The 27664-nt window shown below is 36.5% G+C and overlaps 1 protein-coding gene across 1 annotated transcript in view; it reads right to left on the reverse strand.

The window, feature by feature from the left end:
• LOC120535852 (alpha-2-macroglobulin-like protein 1) overlaps positions 1–27664 on the reverse strand; it is a 117030-nt gene that overhangs the window by 26116 nt on the left and 63250 nt on the right. The window contains exons 18-25 of the mRNA XM_039763967.1: positions 25262–25367; positions 17746–17971; positions 16129–16255; positions 15703–15824; positions 15048–15099; positions 14328–14414; positions 5805–5981; positions 3030–3111 (exon numbers count right to left, since the gene is read on the reverse strand). Coding sequence (XP_039619901.1) covers positions 3030–3111; positions 5805–5981; positions 14328–14414; positions 15048–15099; positions 15703–15824; positions 16129–16255; positions 17746–17971; positions 25262–25367 — 979 coding nt within the window. The remainder of the gene's footprint in view (positions 1–3029; positions 3112–5804; positions 5982–14327; positions 14415–15047; positions 15100–15702; positions 15825–16128; positions 16256–17745; positions 17972–25261; positions 25368–27664) is intronic.

Raw genomic sequence — 27664 nt, forward strand, 5'->3', positions numbered from 1 at the left:
ATATCTTGATAGACAGAAATTATGCTGATGAAAAATCTAAAGCATTAGCAAATTCTTCATCTTGTGTTTTCCTAAATTTCTAATTGTCTCAGTTAATAACAATGCAAACCTTTTGTGGCTAATAAGGTTTGTTCTGGAAGCTTGTATAAACAACTTTGTCTTAATTTTTAGATTGCCTGATAGTTATATACTGTAAATATATGCCTTTCATATAAATTTATATATTGTGACAGATAGGGGGCGCTGTCGTCCCCTTGAACCCTCAGACCAGATGCCAGACACCAGATAAAAGTCAGAAATAATGACTTTAATATTTTCAATTGTGCACAAAGCACCTCCACCTCCACTAATCTCAGTAATACAATAATAATAGATACAACAATAATCAATCCTCCACACCTCCCAGCAGCTCAGTCCTCCTTCCTCCCAACTCGGCTCACTGCTGGGATCTCCCACAGTCCTTTTAAACTCTTTGACCTGGGTGAAAACTCCTTCTTTTCTTCAACCCCGAAGTGCGTCATTTCTTTTGTCCCCGACACTGGGATGTACTTCCGGGCTATACGGAAAATACAAGTCCTTGAGCCTCCCTGCAGCATCCTCTGGCGGCCCCCACAGTATCTAGCAAGGCTGTGAATTAAAACTCCAAAGTCCATAATGCCCTGCTGGAATTCGGGCACCTCCATGTTGCAGGAAGGGCTCCATCTGGCGGCTTGGGGGTATTGGCCGGGATAAGCTGCCGGCCATATTCCACAATATAAATATGTAAGAGGTGAGACAGAGGGCACCCTTAGTATGAATACTGTCCTACAAATACTGTAGCTGTGTTGTGTGTTATGGAGTTTGTAGAGTGATGAGAAATTGTAGTGTTCCACTTGTGCTTCATTCTATCCATAAAAATTATGGGTTGCACGAAAGACATGAATGATTTACAAAAAAGGATTATTACAATCGGCCGTACCAAAGGGCATAGCGTACAGAGAATTGCAGACTTTGTTGGTATGTCAAAGCATACTGTCCAGCAGGTCTTCCAACAGTGGCATACACCATAGTCAACCACTAATCATTGCCAGAATTGCAGTTGAAAGACTGTGTTCACAGATAGGGACTGTCGCCGTGTGCCACGCATTGTGTTAGCAAAGTGCTTTGCCCCCAGGCTAGAATTGCTACAGGCCCACTGCAGTCCATTTCATGAGAGACCTGCAAGTCATGGGTATCTGGAGCACAGTGCCACAAAAGAAATAGAAGCAATTAAGTGATAAAATAAAGGAAAGGAAGATGGCTGTTGGAAATATCAAAATTTCTCATCATCGAGCAGAGGACATCGTCACTACCATTTTAAAATTATTTTGTTTTGTTTACCAGTTTCTAGTTAAGACTTTGCATTTCATTATATTTGACATATTTCTTCCAATTTGAGAAATATACACACTGTGTATCTTGCAAAGGAGTACGGGGATACTCAACACATATTGGAATTTATTTACAAATCTTCATTGACGGTGAAGTGCAGATCATCATTTGTAATGTTCAGATTTTCGTTTTTTTCTGACATTTGTACCATATGTTGGACTGGTTTACCTGGGCTGCCTTTTCAGGCATAACATTTTTGTTTTCTTTTTCCCCTTTTTCCCACTGCCTTGATATTTTGTACTTCATTTTTGATTTGTTAATACATTTTCTAAATATAAGAAACTGTTTTGTTTTTGTACTTTCAAGCCAGAGGTTCATTAACCCTCTTCCTTGAAAGGCATTTCTGATGAATTTAGGTTTTTGAACTTTAAAAGCCTGAGCTTCATTTTTGGGCCATTGAGAAATGCAGCCTTACTTTTGAATTTTGTGCCAGGGTGCCTGGTGTGAGGCCAGTTTCTGAGGGTCAGATATAGTGAAGTCATGGTCTAGCTAATGATATTTTGAGGCCTGCATCACTTTTACAAAACCTGAGTGATCATTCACCTTCCCTTTTCGGCAGCTGTACACTATGAGGTGACATGGCATTAAGGCATACTTAGAACAATGTGAATTGCAAACAGTGACTTCTACTGCTCACATAAATGGCCAGGGCAGATCAAGCTGCTTACCTGCGGCTGCGGTTATTGTTGCTGCCAGTTACATTCAATGACACGTCACATTGCTCAGTGTTGAGGTGAAGATTTAGTTACTTTACCTGTTTTTGAAGCAGCAATAAAGAAATGCATGTTGGGTTACAGAACTACATTTTAATACACATGATACTGACAGCAATTTCATTTGGTTGAATACAGAAGACTTTTGCCTCTGTAAATCTAATTGCTTATGAGCTCTTTGATCAGAAAACTGTGAATCACAACGAATGAAAATATTAACACAACTAACAATTAATACTAAATGTTCCTAGATAAACATTGCGGTCTCTTAGCTCCGTTGGTTTTATATTGGAATTCAATTCTCTCTGATCTCTTCAGCATATTTTTCAATATGCTGTAAAAGTGAAATCTTATCTTTCAAATTAAATCTTAAAGTCTTCAGTTCTGAATAAAGACAACCTTAATAACAATCCTGAAGTAAAACAATTATGTAATGTTGTAAAATTCAAGTGTATTTGTGAATACAATGAGTATATGCAGTGGGAATCAGCTAAGCACATTTGCCTTCTCGGATGTTATATGAGATAAAATGCCTGCCCTTGAAGACATTTACATATTATCTGATTAGTCCCATATGTGTAAGACAATGGCAAATGCATAGCAAAATTCTAGTCATCAACTGTAATGTGATTGCAACAATTTAAACCGTAATAGGTTACACTAGCACACATCTTTGAAATGTCTAAGAAAACAGGAGTATGAAGAAAAAAAAACTGAACATACAATCCCAAAAAGTTCCAGGGTTGAAATTTTAATCCATAGCTCTGAGTCTATGACGCAGCATTGCAAACCTCTGTGCCACTGTCACACCCCCTTTCAAAATGGCCTCCTTAATATAGTTAAATTCATAGTATAAAACATTGCATGTTAATTGTAACTGTGCTCAGTATGCTAGGACAGACTCACCAGGTGTTGCCTGACTCATCCGAATTGCCAAATGCACTGTAAGATCCATCCGTATGTTTATAGTTTAGCTCCCTCTGGTACCCTAGAATGTAAATGAATCTTTATAAAAAGCTAAAAAATATATTATTCAGTATATAGAAATGAGTCAAAAAGTATTACAAATTAAAATAATATTTCAAGTGGCAGACAGTAAGAACACAAATCAAATACAGCAGTTAAAGGAATATTCTACCCAACAATAAATCATATTTTTTTCATACATTGCTTACCCTCTGTAGATTGCAGTGATAGCCTCAGAGACGGATCTACTATGAATCTAATGAAGCTTAAGCTTCAGGGCCCCTAATCTGAGAGGTGCTCCAGAGGAGACTTTAGTCTACTTTGCTTGAAAGTTTGGGTGTCTATTGTATGAGAAGGAATTAAAAAAAAAATAACATTAATACTACAGTGTAATTCAGAACTACAATTTTAATCAAAATCTGAGATGTAGTGGTTGTGGTTTGTTGTGGGGTAACCTTGTTGAAGAAGATAACAGTAGTTACCCAGACCTTGTTATTGGTTGTGAAGGGGCCCACATAATAGTTTCAGGGCTCCAAACTATAGGTCCACCATTGGATGGCCTGAGGAAAATTTTTTATCTCATATTTTCATGCAGAATGGAGAAAAAAAAAATGGATAAGGGTCACAGCAAAGGTATAAAACCATTTGTAAAGCTTTGAGTGTTCCCAGCATTATAGTGCAATCAATAATTGTGAAATGGAAGTAGTTTGGAACCAACAGAATTCTTTCTACAGTTGGTTATTTAGCTAAACTGAGTAACTGGGCAACAAAGGTCTTGGTCAGGGAGGTGAGCAAGAACCAATGGTCACCATAGCTGAGCTTCAGAAGTCCTCTGCTGAGATCAGAGAACCTGTCTCAAGGACGGCCATCTCAACAGAACGCCATCAATTAGGCATTTATGGCAGAGTGGCTAGATGGAAGCCTCTCTTGAGATAAAGTCTTATGACAGTGTTTAAAGGACTCTGAAAGCATGAGAGGAAAACTTCTTTCATCTGATTAGACTAAAACTGAACTATCTGGGTAGAACTCTAAGCATGAAGTCTGGCAAAACCCAATATTGCTAATCACCGGCCTATTAACATTAAAGCAGTGGCAGCATCATGCTATGGGGGTGCTGCTCAACAGCAGAAACAGGGCAACTGGTCAAAATTGATGGAATACTTCCTGAATCTACTGTATAGTATAGTTTTATTTGTTATTCTATGCAGATCACCCATATTTGGAAGATCATGCTATAATTAAAAATTGAGAAAACATCAACCCTCTTCCCAGAAGCATTGATACCTGATGCCATCATTAAATAGGTCAGTCAAAAATGCAGACTGAGGTACAGTATATAGGCAGGTTTTGGTTTATGGTGGTCTCAACTTACAACACATTTTGCAGATACAAATGAGCACAAAAAACAGAAAATTTCTACTTGATTTTCAGATAGTGATTCTTACAAAGTCAAATAGTTATGATGCAGATGAATACCCGTTAGCCATCACTAAAGTGGAGACATAGTACAGTGTCATGATTTTCAATCATTTTGTATGCTTTGCTTGCACCCGTCACAGAATGTAACTTGTGAACATAATACACTCTGAGCAGTAGCACTTCAATAAGTTCTGTCAATATTTAACTGAGTGGTAGGGCCTGCTGCTTTCTGGCATCTAAAGTATGCATTCTAGCTGTTCTGTTTAAGGATGTATAAGCCATTGGGGTACTGCGACATGCTGAGCAATTCTTCAGCAGTGCTTTGCAATCATCAGTTAGTGGTGGGTTTTCCTGCCTTCACTGTGTCTTTTCCAGCTTCATGAGGTGCCACAACATTGTCCAAATCTGTATGACATTTAAGCATAAGGTCAACATACTCATTGTTCAAACTTTTAAACAAGTTGTTATTTAAGCTACGGCATCTTGTGTCACTGTCATTTTGATGAAGCATTTTTACAAAATACATAATTAAGCATCATGCATTTTTGACAATTTCCTATTAATGGACATTATAAAGTACCATATAAATACAAATGACACTAAAGCCATCCTTAGGAGCGGAATTCATCTGCAACCAGAGAACATCTTATATGCATTGAATACTTATTCAAAAATAGAAAAACATTTTATACTAAATAGAAAATGACAAAGTATTTGTGCTGCTGCCTCACAGTTTCACAAGTGTTCTCTATTTAATAGAGTATGGTCATCTTTTATAAAACATCCCCTATGATGTCTTGTGCATCATGGGCATAGGATTTTTGCAACCCCAAGATCTTAAATGTAAGAAAACACACAAAGTGGCAGTGCCCACAGACAAATAAACATACAAATTTGCTATAAACTGACATGATCAAAAAAATTATAAAAATAAATAAATGTGACAAAAATGTAGCATTGTTTATGTCATCCTAACATTAACATAAACAAACTGGATTGTCATTACTTCACTGTCAGCATTAAGGTTAAAATTGTGTATATTTTTAGATCTGCTATAAACCACAAAATGTAAACCGCAAATTTCTTTTAAGACTGCATAGAGCATTTTTAAGACACAAAAGCTAAAGTCTTAACACTTTAAAGTCTTAATGAAACTGAATGCTAAGTGAATATCCTGGTAATTCATGTACAGTAAGTACATCATGCTATATGTAAAATTATGTATACTTATACTTATGTTGTCCTGCTCAGCTTTGAACACTTAATTTTTTTCTTTGCTACCCCCCAGTCTCTCACCACTCTCCATGAATCGGATCGCTTTGGCTTTGATTTGTTCTGTCATCTGTCCTGTTGCTTCCAGATAGCGCAGGATGTAAATGTTAGGAGCAAAAAGCAGCATATTCTGTTCTCCACACCCAAAAGGCATAGCTAGAAGTTTGTCCAGATTCTGCATGGCTCGTCCTATCACATCTCCTACACAAAGGGACAGAAGTCAAAGGACAGAAGTAAAGAAAATTGATTAATTTTGCTTTCATTTTATTTTCTCATTATTTTTCATTTAGCACTTGCACGTGAAATATTAAGCAACACAAGCCAGTTGGGAATTTATATAGATGGTAAATAAAAACAGAATACTGACAATATCATGTGAAGTTATATGTCCACCTTAATATGATGGTCTGTTTGATTCCTGACCTAAAATAGGTTTAACGTGTAAAATACAGAGCTTTCTGCAGATGTAATGACAGTAGTGTTGTGACTGCTTTAATCATTTAGTGAAATGTGGATCAATTTTTATATTTTTTTACCGGAGAATAAACTAGATAAACAGATAGAACAGTCAGGAAAGAACCATGGTTGATACACAAAAATCTTAAAAAAGCAATCAAATTATTTGAAAAATGAAGAAGTTTATAATTAAAATAAATTTGACAATGCCTAAAGTAAAACAATCATTGCTTGAGAAGTTAGATTTTGGAAGCTAATTACAATTTTCTGTTTTGAAAAGCATAGACGATTACAGTGATTACAGAACATATGGTTTGCACTTAATTTAAATGGCCACCAGTCCATGTAACCACATGTCAGTGTCATATGTCACATGTCAGTAATCACATGTACGAAGGAAGTATGATATGTCCCCAAGAATAGGGTATTACTTTACCCCAATCTAATCCCAATTTGTATCACATTCAAAAGTTTCAAAGATCTTAGATTCTTCAAGTCATGAGCATAAGCTTCACATTCTCAAGATGAGGTTCAAATATTTTAATGTTATTCTCTATTTTGCTCAATCATTTCTCTATTTTATACTTAACCCAGCCACAGGAGATGCACAAACCAGTTCGTTTCTTCATACCGGTCTCAAGACCAGATAAATGGGGAGGGTTACGTCAGGAAGGGCATCCGGTGTAAAGTATTGTATGCGGACAACACAAATAATGTTAACCAACAGGGTGCTGGTTGAAATTAGGCTACTGTTGGCTGAAGAAGAAGAAGAGGAGGGAGGCGTATCCAGAGGCAGGAGGAGAAGAGGAAAGTAAAGAGAGTGGAACTGAGGGTAGGAACTTTGAATGTTAGGAGTATGACTGGTAAGGGGAGAGAGTTACCAGATATGATGAGAGAAAGAAGGTTGGTACATTGTGCGTACAAGAGATTAAATGGAAGGGGTGTAAGGCCAGGTGGGTCAGAGGTAGATTCAAATTGTTCTATCATGGTATGGATAGGAGGAGAAATGGAGTTGTGGATATTCTGAAGGAACAGTATGTCGAGTGTTTTGGAGGTGAAAAGAGTGTGAGGCAGAGTAATGATTATGAAGCTGGAAATTGGAGGTGTGATGATGAATGTTGTTAGTGCGTATGCCCTGCAAGTTGGGTGTGCGATGGATGAGAAAGAAGATTTTTGGAGTGAGTTGGATGAAGTGATGAACAGTGTACCCATGGGACAGAAAGTGATGAATGAAGCGGATTTCAATGGATATGTTGGTGAAGGGAACAGAGGAGATGAGGAGGAGATGGGTAGGTATGATGTCAAGAAAAGGAATGAAGAAGGTCAAATGATAGTGGACTTTTCTGAAAGGATGGACATGGCTGTGGTGAATACATATTTTAAGAAGAGGGAGGAACATAGGCTGACATACAAGAGTGGACGAAGATGCACACAGGTAAATTGCAGAATTTGCAGAAGAGTCAATCTGAAGGAGACTGAAGACTGCAAAGTGGTGGCAGGAGAAAGTGTAGTTAAGTAGCATAGGATGGCGGTCTGTAGGATGACATTGGAGATCAAGAAGAGGGAGAGAGTGAGGGCATTACCAAGAATCAAATGGTGGAAGTTGAAAAAGGAAAACTGCAAGGCTGAGTTTAGGGAGGAGGTGAGACAGACACTGGGTGGCAGTGAAGAGTTACCAGGCAGTTGGGCAACTACAGCAGGTTTAGTAAGGGTGACAGCAAGAAGGGTGCTTGGCATGACATCTGCACAGAGGAAGTAAGAAAAGAAAACCTGGTGGTGGAATAGGGAAGTACATGAGAGTATACAGAGGAAGAGGATGGCGAAGAAGTGGGATAGTCAGACAGATTCAGAAAGCAGACAAGAGGACAAGGAGATAAGGCACAATCTGAAGAGAGAGGTGGAGAAGGCTAAAGAAAAGGTGTATGATAAGTTGAATAAAAGGAGGAAGAAAAGCAGCTGTATTGATTGGCTAGACAGAGGGGGTGAGCTGGGAAAGATGTGCAACAGATTGGGGTGATAATAGATAAAGATGGAAATAAACTCACAAGCGAGGAGAGTGTTTTGAGCAGATACAAAGAGTACTTTGAGAGGCTGATAAATGAAGAGAACGAGAGAGGGAGAAGGTTAGATGATGTGGAGATAGTAAATCAAGAAGTTTAATGCATTAGCAAAGACGAAGTAAGGACAGCTATGGAGAGGATGAAAAATGGAAAGGCTATTGGTCCAGATGACATACCTGTGGAAGCATGGAGGTGTTTAGGAGAGATGGCAGTGGAGTTTTAACCAGATTGTTTAATGTAATCTTGGAGTGAGAGGATGCCTGAGGAGTGGGGAAGAAGTGTACTGGTGCCGATATTTAAGAATAAGGGGGATGTGCAGAACTGTAGTAACTACAGGGGGGTAAAATTGATGAGCCACAGCATGAAGTTATGGTAAAGAGTAGTGGAAGCTAGGTTAAGAAGTGAGGTGTTGAATAGTGAGCAGCAGGATGGTTTCATGCCAAAAAAGAGCACTATAGATGCGATGTTTGCTCTGAGGATGTTGATGGAGAAGTATAGAGAAGGCCAGAAGGAGTTACATTGTGTCCTTGTGGACCTGAAGAAAGCATATGACAGGGTGCCTCGAGAGGAGCTGTGGTATTTTATGAGGAAGTTGGGAATGGCAGAGAAGTACGTAAGAGTTGTACAGGATGTGTACGAGGGAAGTGTGACCGTGGTGAGTTCTGTGGTAGGAGTGACAGATGCATTCAAGGTAGAGGTGGGATTTCATCAAGGATCGGCTCTGAGCCCTTTCTTATTTGAAATGGTGATGGACAGGTTGACAGACGAGATTAGACAGGAGTCCCCTGGACATTGATGTTTGCTGATGACATTGTGATCTGTAGCGATAGTAGGGAGCAGGTTGAGAAGACCCTGGAGAGATGGAGATATGCTCTAGAGAGGAGAGGAATGACGGTCAGTAGGAATAATGAGGAATACATGTGTGTAAATGAGTGGGAGGTCAGTGAAATGGTGAGCATGCAAGGAATAGAGTTGGTGAAGGTGGATGACACTGCATGCAGGGTGTAATGGGTGGAGAAGAGTGTCAGGAGTAGTTTGTGACAGACAGGTATCTGAAAGACTAAAAGGGAAGATCTACACGACAATAGTGAGACCAGCTATGTTTTATGGGTTGGAGATGGTGGCACTGACCAGAAACCAGGGACAGAGCTGGAGGTGGCAGAGTTAAAGATGCTAAGATTTTCACTGGTTGTGACAAGGATGGACAGGATTAGAAATGAGTACAGTAGAGGGTCAGCTCAAGTTGGACGGTTGGGAGACAAAGTCAAAGAGGCAAGATTGGACATGCGCAGAGGAGAGATGCTGAGTATATTGGGAGAAGGATGTTAAGGACAGAGCTGCCAGGCAAAAGGAAAAGAGGAAGGCCTAAGAGAAAAGTTTATGGATGCGGTGAGAGAGGACATGCCGGTGGTGAGTGTAAGAGGACAGAAAGATATGGAGAAAGATGATCCACTGTGGCAACCCCTAATGGGAGCAGACCAAAGAAGAAAAACTTTCATTTTATACTTCATTTTCCCTAAGCTTTTTTCAGCTTTACCTCAAAGTTATTTAAATACACCTCCAAACCCTACATAACCAGGTTCAGTTTCTTCACTTCAGCATTACTTTACTTCAAATCCATCCCTAGCACAATAATCAGCCCCTTCAACTTGGAAACTTCTTCTATACAATTTACTGTACTGATGGTGTTGTACATCCAGTAGGTTTAGATGCTGTGGTGGCACATGGTATGTTTCTTAGGGTTTTAAATGATGATAACAAGGGTCCCCTGGTTTGGCTTTGCAGCTTATATTCTTTCACTCTCAGCCACACTTCCACATTCGCTAATGACTGAGCTGGATACTCCACTCAAAAATGCAACAGGACATATTGAGGTACTAATGTTGATTTAGTCTTCAGTGGCTTTGTAATATTCATTTTTAATTATGGAATTAGCTACATACTGTTACTGTAATGTTAAAGTATTTGCAAAGTTGTTACACCATATTGGTGGCATTTTTATAACTTGTGACATACTGGTAAAATTACTTGTGAATATGATAGCGTAAAATAGTCTTTTAAAACCTAATTCAAGATTCATAAGTCTTATTCACAATTATGCAATGATCTACAGAGATCAATAAGCACTTTATTGTTGCTTTGCAATTTTCATTGAACATTTGTTAATTTCTTGTTGCATAACAGTATGTGAATAATAGATCCATAATAGAAAGCATCTAATCTAGAGTGTTACAAGTCGCTCTTTATAGGACTTCTCTTTTTATTTAAGGTCTTTTACTCCTCTTAGTTCTCCTTATATGGTTCGCTATATTTTGGGAAGTTCCATCAGGATTACTAAAATACAGGATATCTCATTTATTAATACAGAGTATGAAAACAGTGGACAAAATTACACTCCCAAAAGGGTACTCTCACTCATCCACATCCCACTTACTCATGTCTTTGATACCCTTAAGAGTAACATACAAGTCTTTGGGATGTTGGAGGATGTCATGCTGAAAAGCTTTAGAAACAGGTATGCCATATATTTTACTTTTCTATTACTCCTAGTTGTTAAAACAATAAAGTTAAAAGTTCTTAATATAGAGTAAACTCAAAGAAAAAAAAAATAAAACAAAACAAAAATGCAAAATTCATATAGTCTGCAAGCCAGGAATAGTATCTTGGTACCTGGATCCATGAGCTATTACTTTTAACCAATGTGACATTATGCCAACCTTGAGATACGCTGAAACAGAAAGTGTTTATAATTATAAACTAGGCTATATGAATTTATGCCTTTTCCAATCCAAATATATCAGAAGAGAGTGGTGAATAAGAAATTACTTCCACAGTGCTAAAAGCAGTCTTGAGCAGTGCAGTAATCTATCACTGGATACGGTCAGACACAACATCAAAGGGTCAGTTTATATTGCTCAGTTGACCTAACATGGATTTCTTTGGGATACAGGCGAAATTGGAAACACTGGTGAAAAAAAATAGGCAACTACTGGGAAAACATGCAAACTTTTCACAAGCAGCAACTGTCTTGGACTTGAAGCTAGGATCTTATACATTCATGTTATGCACTGCATCACTGTGGCACTCAGTTGAATGTTCAAATTTAATATCAGCACATCTGAAAGTGCAAGTTAAGGAAACCACCAAATGTCCAATTGTCATTTTTAAGAGCACTGTTTAATTACATTGTGAACTACTAATAAAGTATGAAATTATTTTTTAGGTATGCTAATATGTCAATTTGCAGACACTGTCTTAACTGAAAAAGGATGAAACACGTTCAAGCATATTTTAAGCGATTTTACTTTGAGGACAATAAAAAATCAAGAGAATACGACAGTAAACATATCAGGATTTCAAATGGAACGGTACAACAAATAATTAATGAATTCTTGGTATACATTCATATTTCTCACTTTTTCTTTTTGTTTCTGAACTTATTTAGCATATTTATTTATTCATCTATTTATATATTTATTAAAAGAGCTTTTATAAAAAGCCAAAGTTCTCCATGAGAACAAGTTAAGTTTGTTTGTTCATTCGTTTGTTCTATCTATCTCCTTTGCAGATGCTTTATTAACAGGTTGTCACATTTGTCCATCAATTATACTTATTTTTTCTAAGAGGAATGAAATGATGAAGGCATGATCAATTACAAAAAAACTTTTTTCAAAGTAAAAATCAGAAATATTCTAAAAACTTGCATTTTTATTCAACAATAATGGTCTTTATTTAAAACACCTGGGGCCTCATGCATAACGCCGTGCATAGAATTCGCACTATAACATGACGTAAGCACAAAAGCCAAAATGTGCTTACGCAAAGAAAAATCCACATTCATAAATCTGTGCGTTCTCCCACTTCTTCCGCTACAGCGATCAGCGTGAAAATTAACGCTCGTGCACGTGCCTGCTGTCCTGTCCCGTCTCCTCCCAGAATTACACCTCTTTGAATATGCAAATCAATATAAATAGCCCTTAAGCTCAGCGTTCTGTGAAAAGGCAATGGCAAAAGCATGGGGGAAAGTATAATAATTTCAGCGAATACCAAGAGGAGGCAAGGAAAAACGTACTATTTGTTGGTTTAAACAGTGGTATAAACAACAAAGGGAAGTTGATCGAATGACATAGAGTGTCGGAGAAACTCGAAAGCTCAAGTTCACAAAGTCGCACAGTGCCAAATATTGGCACTGAAGTTGTCAAATATCAAAGTTGCCGTGAAAAGGCGAGTCGTAGCCCACCGTCTGAGTGTCATATGAAAGCTTATTAAGGTACAGAGAATAAAAAAGCACATAATATGAAAAAAGCACGAAATGTCAACTTTAATCTCAAAATTTCCACTTTAATCATGTAGTTTATTTTGTTATTAAAGTAGAACATCTTAAACTTTATCTTAAAATTAATTTACTAATTTCTCAAATCCCATCATGAATAAAGTAGCACGTTTAATGCTTTGCTTTGTATTTGATCTTCTAAGTGCTCTATGTGTGTGAATCAAACGTGATTCTTAAACGGGCTTTCTCTTCATCTGTCAGGACACAGAATCCATTACATTTGTGAAATTATAACTCTCTAAATAATTAAAATACTGAGAAGCATACCTGATATCATTTTCATGATGATAGGAGTTAAAGCATATTATTAAACATGGGAACACAGTTGCGCAGTGATTGTTCATGTCTCAACAGAAGATGTCTGCTGCGCCGTGCGCGACCTTCGATGAAATACTTTATTACAGAAGTACTGTCTTTTTCAGTCATACTAATCTCCAATTCCTGTCCTTCCTTTTCTTCCTCAAAAACAATCAGCTCTGTAATGGACGTTAAGCCATCTGTAAGCTTAGAACGTCGATTCTTCAAAACATTTATTCTATCCATCTATCCTTCCAGTGTCGCGCCAGTCCCAGTAGGAATACAGCACGAGGCAGGAATAATCTGTAAACAGAGCGCCAGCTGCTCACTAGCTCTGCGGCCTCACATTTTTAATTATTAACAATATAGATTATTTAAATGAAGTTAAAGTTTTATCTGTATAATATAATAAACATATTTTGTTGCATTTGATCTTAAAAATGATATTGTAATCATATGTAAATTCGCGCTTTATAAAGTGGTTCAGGTTGTGCAATATTATAACTATATTGCACGTTTACAGTGAGTTAATTGTACTTAAATACAAAGAGTTCTACAAGGAGCACTTGATGGACTGATTGAGTGAGTGTATAGCTCTTGGGATGAAACTGTTTGTGAACCGTGAGGTCCAAACAGGAAAGGCTCTGAAGCATTGGTCTGATGAGACCAGTTCAAATAATGAATAGCTGAGGCAGCGTGTGCTTGATGCTGTATACCGATAATTCTCTTTCCGATCAGCTACTGCTGTGATTCACACTCAGATACAGTGATATAAATACTCTGAATGGTGCAGTGAGCGTAATATGGAAAAAGATGATCCGAGGTGGCAACCTCTAACAGGAGCAGCTGAAAGAAGAAGAAGAAGGTGTAGTGAGAGTAAAAACACTAAAGCAGCTATTGTATTTAGAATAGTTTGACCATTCTGTAGACCATTATATTGTTACAGGTTAATTACAATCAGATGCCTTAAACTAATAAACAATATGTGGTTAATTTCAGTGTATTTATAAAGCCGCGTCAGGGATGTGGATCTGAAAAAGAAAGGGTAACCACACAGGAACAGTAGCATTGCTTTGACGCTGGGTGCCGCCAGCGCACAGAACTTGCGTACGACAGGATATGAGGTACCATGGAAATGTGCGTGGCTTTACGCCAAGTTTAGGTTTTATACATCGCGATTTGAATGTGGAAATGTTCTTACGCAACATTTTTGTGCGTACGCACCGTTTATACATGAGGCTCCTGGTGTAAACCTTTGATAAAGTACTTCTTGAAAATCAGTGAAGCATCAGGTTCAGAACCCAGCATCACCTAACAATTAACCTGTTTTATTTTTCACGTTTTCACAAAATTTTGCTTACAAAGGATAGGTTAACATTTTCTATATTGTTGGTGTTTTACCTAGGACTGACACAGATGCTTTGGCTGATCCTTCTACAAACACTTCTGGAAGCTCCAAAGAAAAAGTGTTAGACTCAGTGTGCTTATCTGGAAAATAACAAAAAGATTTTATAAAGAATCTCCTCACTCCACAACTCACATTCCATTTAAATCATCTAGTGAATGTCAGGGAACCAACAATTTATAGCAAAAGAAAAACTGCTCTGTTTAAAGAGATTTCTGTCCACAGAGTATGACTCTGATAGATAGATAGATAGATAGATAGATAGATAGATAGATAGATAGATAGATAGATAGATAGATCTTTATTTGTCATACAATAAAATTACTGGCTTGTAGTATATAGTGCTCAAAATATTACAATGAGGTTTATGGATTAAGGAAGTTTAGATTAAATTAAAAATGATATGAAATAATAAAGAAATATATAAATACATTTTCTTTTGGGGTAAATAAAGAATATCTAATCTAATAATAAAATATGAACTAAAAGCCTTTTCAAATCTTCGCCCTTTCTGTTTGGACTGAGTGGCATACAGCAACACACTCAAAATATTTTAGTAAAATTTATATACTATACACTATATACTATGTATATAGTATACACTATGTCATTCATCATTTATAATTTTTTTGATGCTTCCAGGTTAGATTCCTGTCCAGAACTTGCATTTGCACAATTGGATAATAATCAAAGAATTATATAACTAAGAACCTTACCTTTAGGACACAACAGAGCATTGATTGCAGTTGTTTTCTGAACTCCCTCAGCCTAAAAAAAATAAAGCAAACAAATCCTTACAATTATAGATAAGACACACCACAACAGGTCATGTCATTCTTTAACCTGCTGTGGCGGATGGCTGGGGGTGGTACCCAGTCGGGATGCCAAGAAGGACCGGAGGAGGGCTTACACCTCCTCCAGACCATGAGGGGGCAACCGCCCTGGTTGCACAGGGGGCCCCCTGGTGCCTGAAGAGCTCTGAACCTCAGTACTTCCACCACACCAGGAAGTGCTGGGGGGAAGAAGACTGGGGAAACCCGGAGTGCTTCCAGGTGCATAGCCGGCACTTCCGCCACCACAGGGGAGTGTCCGCAGAGGAGTGTCGGGGAGCAGCTGGAGTCCATCCGGGCTGCTATAAAAGGGGCCGCCTCCCTTCATTCGGAGTTAAGAGTCGAGTGGAAGTAGACAGGAGTCTGGTGAGAGAGGAGTGGAGGCGGCCAGAAGGCAGGCACTGGACTGTGAGGCCTGGACTTTAGGGAATCGGTGCTGGAGGCACTGGGTTGTGCACTTGACTAAACTTGTAAAATAAATGTCTATCTGAAAAAGATTTTTTATCAAGTGAAGACTGTATTTTACGGCTTCTCTTCTCACCTCTACAAGAAGTTTCCGGATGACAGTGTCAGCACGTCCATGGTCAGGAAAAGCGACTACTTCATTTCCACATAACTCTTCTGTGTTTAGAGCCTCCGCGCGGACAGTTACATTCACTTCACCTGAAAAGCAAAAAAGTGCAGTGAAGCCTATCAGATATCATTGTTGCAAGTTTAAAGCTGAAATTTACAAACTGCTTCAGCTAAAATGCAAGACTCTACCCTGAACCTCATGTGTGAGTGATTTGTGTCTGTTTTTGGGGGTTACTATCAAACCCTTCTATTTACATAATAATGGAGAAAGTTAACCAACTTGTGAGGTTTCTAGATGTCTAGCTATACTTGCCTGTCTCCCTAATGCTAAATACATCAAATGTGTTATAAAACTATTTTTTCTCAATGTCAGAACCTTGAGTGCTTTACTTACCCAGTGCTTTAGCTGTAAAGGTCCAGCGGAATACTTTGCTTTCATCAGCACACACACAGCTTTTGTATTCACACCCCTCACATGGCTCTAAGTTGTACTGTGAAGATTCAGCTGGACTCACCTTAACCTACAGTACAACAGTTAAGAAATTCATTTTGACTGTTTATCAGAAATGCCAATTGTTTGAGTATAAAAAATTAGTATGATAACCTGCCTTTCACTGCATGTTAACACAATTCTCTGCAATAAACTGTCATGTAGCTGATTTAAAAGATACCTCCACTAATCACAATATTAGAATGTTACCTCTATCAAATTATGCATAATATCTTCTCGTGTTTACTATAATGTCATAATACTTTACCAATATGGACAAACAGCAAAGCAAAAATATCAGTTAATTTTCAATGTGATCCAGAACAATAAAGACAGACAAACAGCATTTATAACTGACAGTCTTAGAGTCGAAGGATCCAAAAAACTGTCTAGATAAGTCAAACTGAATAATATCATTAAAGCACAGAAAAGATTACTAGTATGATAACCTTAAGTGCACAATAATTCAAATAGTAAAATCACACAATTTTAATATACAATACACCTTTAGAGTCTGGTTACAGGTTTAAAGGCTTGTTATTGTCACGTGTACAGAGCACAGTCGAATTCTTACCTGCAAGTGCAAATCTACATGCAACATGTCACAAGGTATAAATATTTGCCTGAAAAAACTACATTACTTCAAAACTTCCATCTAAGCAGAGAGCGGCCTGATGCTGTATGATCTACCATTTTCTTGACTCACTACAGGTGAGCTATCCATTTAAAAATGGTGATCTCTGAAAAGAGCTTAGAAATGGCCCATTGAGGAAGGGCTTATAAGCCCCCCTGTTGATAGTTTTGAATAGAGCTTCAGGTAACATGTAGTTAAAGGAGATTCTGATGGACTATATTGACCTTGAGGTTTCTCACCTTGACCATTAGTAACAGAGGTTTATAATTGAACGACACCATTTAAAACTAATTTAGCTCAGTACATGCTAAAAAGCAATGTGCTTTACATGAAATGTGGGGAAAAGCATGAACATTTTTCCTATAGTAAATATCACTGCTACCTACTATGTGTATGTATGTATATATGTGTGTGTGCAAGCTAGTGAACATTAGGATACCAACATTTGTAACTTTAGGTGAACAATACGGGAGTGGTTACTTGAAATCCAGATCTAACACTATTTGATTGTTTCATGATGGAATATGTAAAAAAATCCATATGAGTGGGAATAGTTGTGGCTTTAGCAACCATTACATTAGTTGTGGGTCACAGGACAGGGCACTTAAAGAAAAATTGATTTTATTATTCTAGCTGTATAAATGGTATTTCCAATAAAATACATTAAAAAAAGAAAACCTTTAACATTGAATACTTTACCATTTATGATGGTTTCATTCATTACTAATTGTCTTTTACATACAAATTGCATAAGCTGTACATCAATACCTGTAATTTTCTAATTTAAAATTTCTTTTATAAATGCCATATTTCAAACGAGAGAATATTACATTGCATTTTTTCATTAATGTTGATTAAAATTCACTGAAAATTGCACTGACACTTACCACAATACACTGGGACAGATAATTAAAAACAGAGGCTTTTAGCTGGAATGCTTCACCGCGGACCACTGAGTAGGGTAAAGTCAGCTCTACAAAGAAAGGTTGGAAAGCTGTCAGTCCAATGGGATGTGCCAAACCAAATCCTTCAGGAGAAGTGCAAAAGGCATCAGCCTGCCACTCGGTGATGGTATCGGGAACAATCTGAGGAAGGTCGATTACACCTGTCTCGCTGTATTATAAAAAAAAAAAAAACATTGATTAATAAAAGAAAAAGTACTTCAGTTAAAATTTGCACATATTATAGGACTCATTTCAAGTTTTTGAAGGTTGAATTCATGTTAATGTAAACATTAGGGTTACACTTTAGTTTAGGTCCTGCATAAATGCTTTTATTAGTTATTTACAATTATGTAAAAAGATATTAACACACACTTCTTTGGGTCTTGAAAACACTTACAAAGCACCAGTGAAGTGTTTCTCCATTTCTGTAATGTGGTGTACTACAAAAAACTTAACTTTAGAGTGGTCTGAGGTGGATTAACCGAGGTGGCTTAACATTTATCTTAATATTACATGTTTAGTATAAGACCTGTGAATCCTTTTTATTAACAAATAAGTTTACCATCATGTCAATATGACACATTACAAAAAGGTGAATAATTAACGACTGATGTTTTACAAGTGTTAAGAAGACCAAACAAAGCCTTTACTGAGGTCTTGTTACATAAGAAGAAATGAGTAATAGATGAATTTTTGAAGTACCTAAAATATAGTGTTACCAACATTAATTGTCACTATTAGAGAAAATAGATTAATACATTCTTAATGAATCCATGTCTCTTAATTTTACATAAAGCCTATTATATTAAATGCAATCATAGCATTACAATGCCATATAAAACAAGTGACAACATTTCAAGGAGATATTTAATTTCAAGTTTGACTCCTTTTACCTGTAAGTTATACTAAAACTAGCTACAATGACACATTTCAAAGGCTATGTTCAAGTGTTATAGGAGGTATGGGAAATATACACTAGTAGCCAAATTTGAAAGAAAGTCTATGACCTGATTTTGTGCAATTGTCATGTACAGTAACCTAGACATTTAACTTGATTGTATTATATAAATAAAAATCAAATCAGTATAAAACGAAATTGTGGGTTGTATTATTCAAGGAGTGAAACAAATAGGAAGATGTCACATAATAGTTGGTAAATAGGAAAAAAACATTACATCGAAGAATATCCACTGAAACACAAAGAGATTTTAATATCTTGTGCTTAGCTAATAAAATGTAATTGAATCGATTTTGTGTAAAAAGTAGCAGATACAGTAAGTGCACGTGGGCTTGTAGTGATAGTTGGGTAACAATACCCTTGTACCATTTAACAAAGTAAGAGTAATCACACAAATGTATCATAAAAGCATGACAGAAAGAGAACATGAGGTATTAAAGTATGGGAAATAGCAGATGGTTGCAATTTCTATTACTAATCCTTTCTGCAGGCAATTCACTTTAGATGTTAGAATATTACATGTAGTTCTTCAATTATAATCCATTCTTAAAATGCTTTAGTTTTTTGTACTACGTTATTGATGGATAACTAATGCATGATTCAGTAGTTATTTGTAGATGTGAATTCTATTGAACTTGAAAACATTAATAGTCAGCATATTTTTTATTCTTTCTTTCTTTTTAAAGTTTTAGACTTTCATGTATTTTAGGCAACTATACATATTAATAGGCACTGCCTTTTTTTATAAACTTTAAACTATTGTGATGTATGCATTCCATGAATGAAGATTTCTACTGTAATACAGGTGGGTCTCGGCTTACAGTAATCTGTTTCAACAGATTTAAACAAGAGCATAAACTACAACATTTTTCTTTGATGGAATTTAAATAATTTTCATCTAATGACTTCTGTTTTTACTGATGAATGAAGTGAACTAATTTTGATGAGAATGTATTGTTTATCATTAACACTGGGGTATAGTACATTACAGTGCCACTTTTGTGTTTTTGTTAGCAAATATAAACCACAGCATTTACAGCCGCACGATAAGATGCTTCACAAGCAATACAACATGCAGCTTGTATTCCATGGCATTGTACATATGTATCTGTATCAAGGAGGGGGTGAAAGCTCCCTCAGATTTCTGTTCCCTTAAAGAACAGTATTCAGTCCATGAGCAGTAAAATATCTCTTCCCCATCCTTTGCCCAAATAGGACTACACCTTGTAGAACTAAAACTGAGAAATGCACTTAGCTAAAATTCTTTTTAATGTTGATCACTTACAGTCAGTTGAAAGAAGCCTATCAGGGAAATGTCATAGATTGCTGGAGCAGACGCTGTAAGCAGAGAGCAGGATTGTTTGTAAAGAACAGCTCTGGTCATAATGTAGGCCTCGTGATTATCTACAGCGTGGAGTTGAAATTATGCTTTAAAACTGTTCCTCAGTATGCCTTGTTTGAATCCATTGTCTTGCAAATCAATGGATCGATTCTCACTATACTTGCTACTATTTATTGACCACCCAAGTTGAATATAGACTTTTTAAATTAACTGTCTGAGTTTGTAAATTCTCTTTGTTCTATGTTACCTAATGTTATTTTGTTGGGTGATTTTAATGTACATATGGACACTGCTACTGTTAATCTTACAAGGAATTTTACATCTTGCCTCTGATAGTATTGGTCTGCAGCAATTTATAGACTTTCCTACTCACTCTAAAGGCCATATTCTTGATCTTATTTGTTGCTCTGGTGTTACTCCTTATAACTGTACAGCATCTGACCTGTTGATATCCGATCACAAGCTGATGTCTTTTAATATCGACATAATATTATTTAAATCCGATCTTTTTCATCCTATATCATTTCACAAAATTAAGAATATTGATTTAATTGCCTTCTCCAATGGAGTCGACAGTCTGCCCAGTTGTGACAATTTATTTACCACAGATGAACTGGTTTCCCACTATGGCAATGAACAATTTTTAGACAATCTTGCTCCTCTGAAAATCCAGATTGTCTCTTTCATCCACTCTGCCCCTTGGTTCACCATGGACCTTCGCCAACTTAAAGCTAAGGGTTGACATTTGGAACACCTTTATAAAACGTCAGGCTATGATGTCCATAAGAATATGTCTGATGAACACATGCCTGTCTATAAGGATGCTTTGTCTGCAGTGAAAACTACATACTATGCAACACTAATTGGGTCAGCAGAAGGGAATACTAGGGCTTTATTCTCAAACAAAATCCTCCAGCCAACTGACAGTCTTCCATCTCAGTTTTACTGTACTGACCAATGTAACTCTTTCATGACCTTTTTAATATGAAAATTAGAAATATCCACCAGCAGTTGACTAGTTTTGGAAATTCCGTACATGGAATATTTTATGATCCTCCTTTTTCTTTTCATACCAATTTTAAATTCCCAACTGTGGAGGAAATACTTGGTATTATTAGAAAATCCAAGCTCTCTACCTGTCAGCTGGATCCAATTCCTACTTATTTGATTAAATTCTGTTTGTCTTATCTTTCCTTTCTAATAACTAACAACATATATTCTTCCCTTATCTTTGGACTTGTTCCTTTATCTTTTAAAACAGCTGTAATAACTTCAATTCTCAAGAAATCTGGTTAACATCCCTAAAACCTAAATAATTATCGTCCAATGTCAAATTTACATTTCCTTTCAGAAACACTTGAAAAAACTGTTGCTGAGCAGGTTCACTCTTACCTTACTGACAATCATTTGTTTAAATGATTTCAGTCTGGCTTTCATTCATTTCACAGTACAGAGACAGACCAGGTTAAAATCACCAATGACCTGCTGATGGAAGCTGACTCTGGGCTGCTAACCATACTTGTGCTCCTTGATCTGAGCTATGCATTTGATACAATCTCTCATGATATTCTTCTTGAGAGATTAAAATCGATTGTTATTATTGGCACTACGCATACCTGGTTTAAATCATATCTCTCTGATCGAACACAGTTTGTACAGTTAAAAAATTTCAGATCACAAGTTTGCCCAGTTGTTAGTGGTGTTCCCCAGGGCTCTGTCTTGGGTCCTCTTCTATTTATTATTTATCTTCTACCCCTTGATCATATCCTTAGGAAATGTTATTATTTTCACTGTTATGCTGATGTCACCCAACTCTTTCTGTCTACTAAGCATGAGTCCACCTTCTTCCCTCTCTGAATGTCAGCAGGAAGTTAAATCAATGCTGTCTGCTAATTTTCTTAAATAGTGATAAAGCAGAGGCTCTTCTGGTGGGAACTAAATCTGTTTTAGATAAATGTAATAATACTTCATTGAATATTGATAATTCTCTAATCTCTTCTTCCTCCCGGGTTAAGAGCTGAGGTGTTATGCTTGATAGTACCTTAAAATTCGATGCACATATTAATAATGTTATTCGGTCTGCATATTTCCATCTACGTAATATCAGCCATTTACGTCCATCTCTTTCAGCTACCAGCACTGCTATTCTTGTTCATGCTCTGGTTTCATCTTGTATTGATTATTGTAATTCTATCCTTTCTGGTCTTCCTCACAAACAAATTGGTTCAGAATGCTCCAGCTCATATTTTTACAAGAACCCCATCTGTACAACACATTACTCCTGTCCTTCAACAGCTTTACTAGCTCCCTATTAAATATCACATTGATTTAAATATTCTGCTTATTACTTACAAAACCCTTCAAAATCTGGCACCTCCTTATCTTTCCAATCTTCTTCATATCTCCATTCCTTCTCGTATTCTTAGATCTTCTTCCTCTATCAATCTTATTATACATCCTGCTCACTTGACTACCGTGGGGTTTACAGCTTTTAGTTGAGAGTCCCCTTGCCTCTGGAACTCTCTCCCACAAGACATTCATAATATTGACTATCTTCCTACCTTTAAATCTCATTTTAAAACACATCTTTTTAAGCTGGCTTATTCTGTCTGAAAATTTAAGCTGATTTTTAAATTCAATTTTATGATTGTATTTATTCTGGTTTTATTGTACTGTCATATGTTATTAATTTTATGTTGTGACTGTTCTTATTAATGTGCTCTGTAAGGTGTCCTTGGGTGCCTTAAAAGGCGCCTATAAACAAAATAAATAATTAAAATGATTATTATTATTATTTAACTCAAAATACTGGTCTTGAGGCTTGAAGCCTTCAAATAAGGCCTAGAAACATAAAGTAAGCCTTGTCCTGAGACTCTTAATAGGCTTAAGGCATACACAGTAAAAAGTCAAAAGTACAAAAACACCTTGTCCAAATCTGTGTTTTACAAATTTATTTAGTGATATAAAAACAAAACCAGAAGCAAAGAACAACTAAAAAGATTGCAAGTTAATAATCCAAGAGTCAAGAACTAGAACTGAATGCAGGAGATAAAAAAAACAGAATTATTCACTAATACCACAGTGCCAAGCTTATGCCTACCAATTCATTAAATACAGCCAGCTGCACACCCCAACACCTTTGCGTTGAGCATATATACGAGAAATGGAAGATGAGAAACAAACATGCACTTGGCATAATAATAATTTATTTCAATTAGTAAATAAAAATATTTATAAGCCAGAAGACAAAAATATATTCAATAATAAAGTAATATTTAAAAGACGAAAAAGTATAAAGAAAATGAAAGGCATCTGAGCCAGGAATGAAACCCTGGCTATTACATAAAACTGGTAGCATTTACCTACACATGTTGGTAGGACTCTTCTTTCATCCAACATGCTCTATATGTTGATATAGTTTTTGGCATTCTTCAACACAAACATAACCAATCAGGTAAAAGTATATCTTATATTTGCATAGTTACACCAAGTACTACACATAGTAAACTTCGCCACAATAAAACATTAAACACTGCCCCAGTGCACAGAAAAGTATTATTATCTTCACATTTCCATACCTCATGTAACCTCAGCCATACACTTTTATAACTCTGACCTTAGCAACAAAACAATTCAACAACTGTCATAAAAAGATGGCCTGTTTGTAAAGTATAGCGACTCTTCAAACATTACAGCATTGGAAAAAAAAGTGCCAAATGTCAACATCATTGCAATTGTCCTACTTCATGGCGTATAACTACTGTGAATGAGAACTGACACCCTGGGTGATACTTCAGCAGAGACAGCAGGCATCTCACAATCATCAGCTAATAGATTTTTCTACAATCATTCTGCCTTTTTCAACACAAGAAGTGAAGGATATTAAAGAATAAGGTCGACATACTTGGCATAGTCATGGCTCAAATTTAGTTTAAATTAGTTTAAATTGTGTATTATATGTGCATTTTATTAATAAGTCTGAAATATCTTTCTGTACAATGAACATAATGAATATTTGCAGATTTCACCTTAAATGGATGTTTTTCAATGCAAGTTCGCAATTAATGCATATTCAAAATTCAGGCTATCAATGTCCTCAGTAATGGAACTCATTTGCAATCCGAGACCAATCTGTACTTTGCTTCTTATCCAGATTATATTGTTTGTTGCAGATGATCACAAAAATTTTAAAGGCAGTTAATAATTTCACTAAGATATTAAATGATTCTTGGTTGTGATCTCCAAAGATCACCGTCTTATTTATGTTTTCTTTTATAGAATTGCGTGATTAGTCTTATTACACTGCAGCTCCATAACAGCTGTTAGTTAGGCTTATTTTTAGAATAAGTCACCATTCTATTATTGACTCCATCCTCTACATTCTTTCTTTAGGAAAATTTTTATTTGTTTTATGAAGTTGTACTTACGTGCACTATATGTGCACAAAGAATTAGGTTAATTGGCGCAGTGTTAAGTGAATGTGTGAACACAAGTGTAACATGATCAATTTCTATCTAGTGCCTTTTACTGTTAGGTCAGACTTAATTTTGTTCTAGTCCTATAAAGGGTTAAGTAGATTTAGTATAGGAATATGTGGTTGTGTTATATTTTTAGTAAGGATAACAAGACAACAATTGCTTCTAGTAAAAAGACCAGGATATTCAAAATAAACAAACTGGGATTTAGCAAAAATGTAGTCAGTTAACACACCAAGGTAAGAAAACCTGCATGCCACGAGAAAAATTGTCAAATTCCTTTAATATGTACAGTACATCAAACTCACGGTCAGAAAATAAAGCCTAAGGTACAAAACTGAAAGACAGAAAGAATGTCAAGATGGATTGCAAAGTACCAACTTTAAACAGTATGGCAAAACAGAAATTAGAAAGTGCAAAAGTCCAAAACTAGTGTCTTAAAACTAGTGGTACAAAAACTATCATCTCAAAACTGGAATTCCTAATTGGTTGGACCTTGCAGTTTGGCTACATTATAAGTCACACTCGATGTCTCAAAAGAACAGATAGAATAATTAAATTATTATTATTTTTGACTTTCTAATTAAAAATGTATTTCAATAAGTCAGAAGTAGAACAATATTTTCCTAATGATCATAAGATAAAATTTCCATTCAAAATTTGCTCCCTTTTGGCTTTACTAACCCGACTGAAATCAGATTCCAAATCCATGTCTCTGGAAAGAATTTACGGACAGTTTCCTTTGCTGAGTCAGGTTGGGGGGCAGCAAGAATAAGTCTGGACATTTTTACTGTAATTTAAAAAAATGAACAGAACAAAACAATACAAAAAAACAATCTGTTTTTGATAGATTTAGCATCATTAGATATCTGCATCAGTTCAAGGTTCTTAAAAGAACAATAAAAATTGCAATGTACAAACTAAAAAGGTCAGTACAAAAAAAAAAGTGCCTGGGTCAGAGCTAATGCTCCTCCATGGCTCCTGAGCCTTATGTTCAATTCCTACCTCAGTCTTTTGATACTGTAAGTTAACATTACTTTTAAACATTTTTCCAGGTAACTAAAAGTTACCAAAAAAGACACAGGTTGGTTGATTAGTTTCAACCAATACTAAAGTATTCTAAATCTTAATATTTGAATTTTGAGATTGGACCCCTGTTATTGTCTACAGTCCTGGGGCCTCATGCATAATGGCGTAGAATTCACATTAAAACATGGTGTACAGACAAAAGCGGAAATGATCGTATGCACAAAAAAATCCAGATGCATAAATCTCTGCGTACACCAACTTCCATGTTCTACCGCTACATAAATCCCAGTCAACGTGAAAAGCAACAGACATGCATGTGCCTGCTGCCACTCCCCAGCTCCTCCCAGAATTATGCTTTTTTGAATATGCAGATCAATATAAATAGCCTTTAAGCTCAGCATTCCGTGAAAAGGCAATGGCAAAAGCATGGGGAAAATAAAAGAATTTCAGCAAATACCAAGTGGAGGCAAGGAAAAACTTACTATTTGTTGGTTTAAGTCTTAATGGTATAAACAACAAAAGGAAGTTGATCGAGTGACATAGAGTGTCAGAGAAAGTCAAAAGCTCAAGTTCACAAAGTCGCACAGTGCCCGAAATAAAACAGAAGTTGTCGGATATCAAAGTCGCCGTGAAAAGGTAAGTCATAGCCCACCGTCTGAGTGTCATATAAAAGCTTATTAAGGTACAGAAAAAAGAAAAAAAATAGGGACTCAGTGGGAAAAAAGCTTGAATTTCCACTTTAATCACGTAGTTTATTTTCTCATTAAAGTAGACCATCATAAACTTCATCTTAAAATCGTTTAATTTACTAGTTTTTCAAATCCCACCGTAACTAAAGTAGCACGTTAAATGCTTTGTTTTGTATGTGTTCTTCTATGTGCTCTATGTGTGTAAATCACTACGTGCTTCTTAAACGGCCTTTCTCTTCCTCTCGACAGGACACAGAATCCATTACATTCATGATATTACAGTTCTCTGAATAATTTAAATACTGAGATGTATACTTGATATCATTTCAGTATTCATATCAAATCAATTAAAGCATGTATTAAACATGGGAACACGGTGGCACAGTAATAGTGATGAACTAGTGCCCCATCCAGAGATTGTTTCTGCCTCACGCAAGATGCTTGCTGCGATGAAATTATTTATTGCAGCAGTACTGTCTCTTTCAAATGTACTAACCCCCAATTCCTGTCCTTCCTTTTCTTTCCCCAAGTACAAAATCGCCACATAATCAGCTCAGTAATAGATGTTATGCCATCTGTAAGCTCAGAACACTGATTCTTCATAACTTTTAAGGTACATTGAAATATCTTCATAGTACATGTTTAATTATTCTATCCATCTATCCTTCCAGTGTTGCACCAGCCCCAGCAAGAATACAGTGCGAGGCAGGAACAATCCCTGAACGGGGCACCAGCTCCTTGCTAGCGCTGTAACACCATGTCCTCATATTTTTACTTATTAAAAATATAGATTATTTAAATGATGTTAACATTTTATCTGTATAATGTAATAAACATATTTTGCTGCATTTCATCTTACAAATAATATCGTCATCATATGTCAATACGCACTTGATAAAGTGGTGCAGGTTGTACAATATTATAACTGTATTGCAAGTTTACAGTGAGGTAATTGCACTTATAAGTACAAACAGTTCTACAAGGAGCACTTAATGGACTGATTTATTTGCATTTATAGTTCTTGGGATGAAATGGTTTCTGAACCGCCAGGTCAGTACAGAAAAGGCTCTGAAGCGTTTGCCGTATGAGAGCAGTTCAAATAGGCAGCATGGCTGAGGCAGCGTGTGCTAGATACTGTATACTGATAATTCTCTTTCCAAACAGCTGCTGTAGCGCTGTGATTCCACACTCAGATACAGTAATAAAAATGCTCAGAGTGGTGCAGTGAGAGTAATATGGAAAAAGATGATCTGCTGTGGCAACCCTTAACGGAAGCAGTGCTAAAGCAGCTATGGTATTTGGAATAGTTTGGCCATTCCTTGGGCCATTATGTTGTAACAGGTTAATTACAATCAGATGCCTTAAACTA

The sequence above is a fragment of the Polypterus senegalus genome, chromosome 9 (genome assembly GCF_016835505.1).
Source record: "Polypterus senegalus isolate Bchr_013 chromosome 9, ASM1683550v1, whole genome shotgun sequence".
Taxonomy (NCBI): domain Eukaryota; kingdom Metazoa; phylum Chordata; class Cladistia; order Polypteriformes; family Polypteridae; genus Polypterus; species Polypterus senegalus.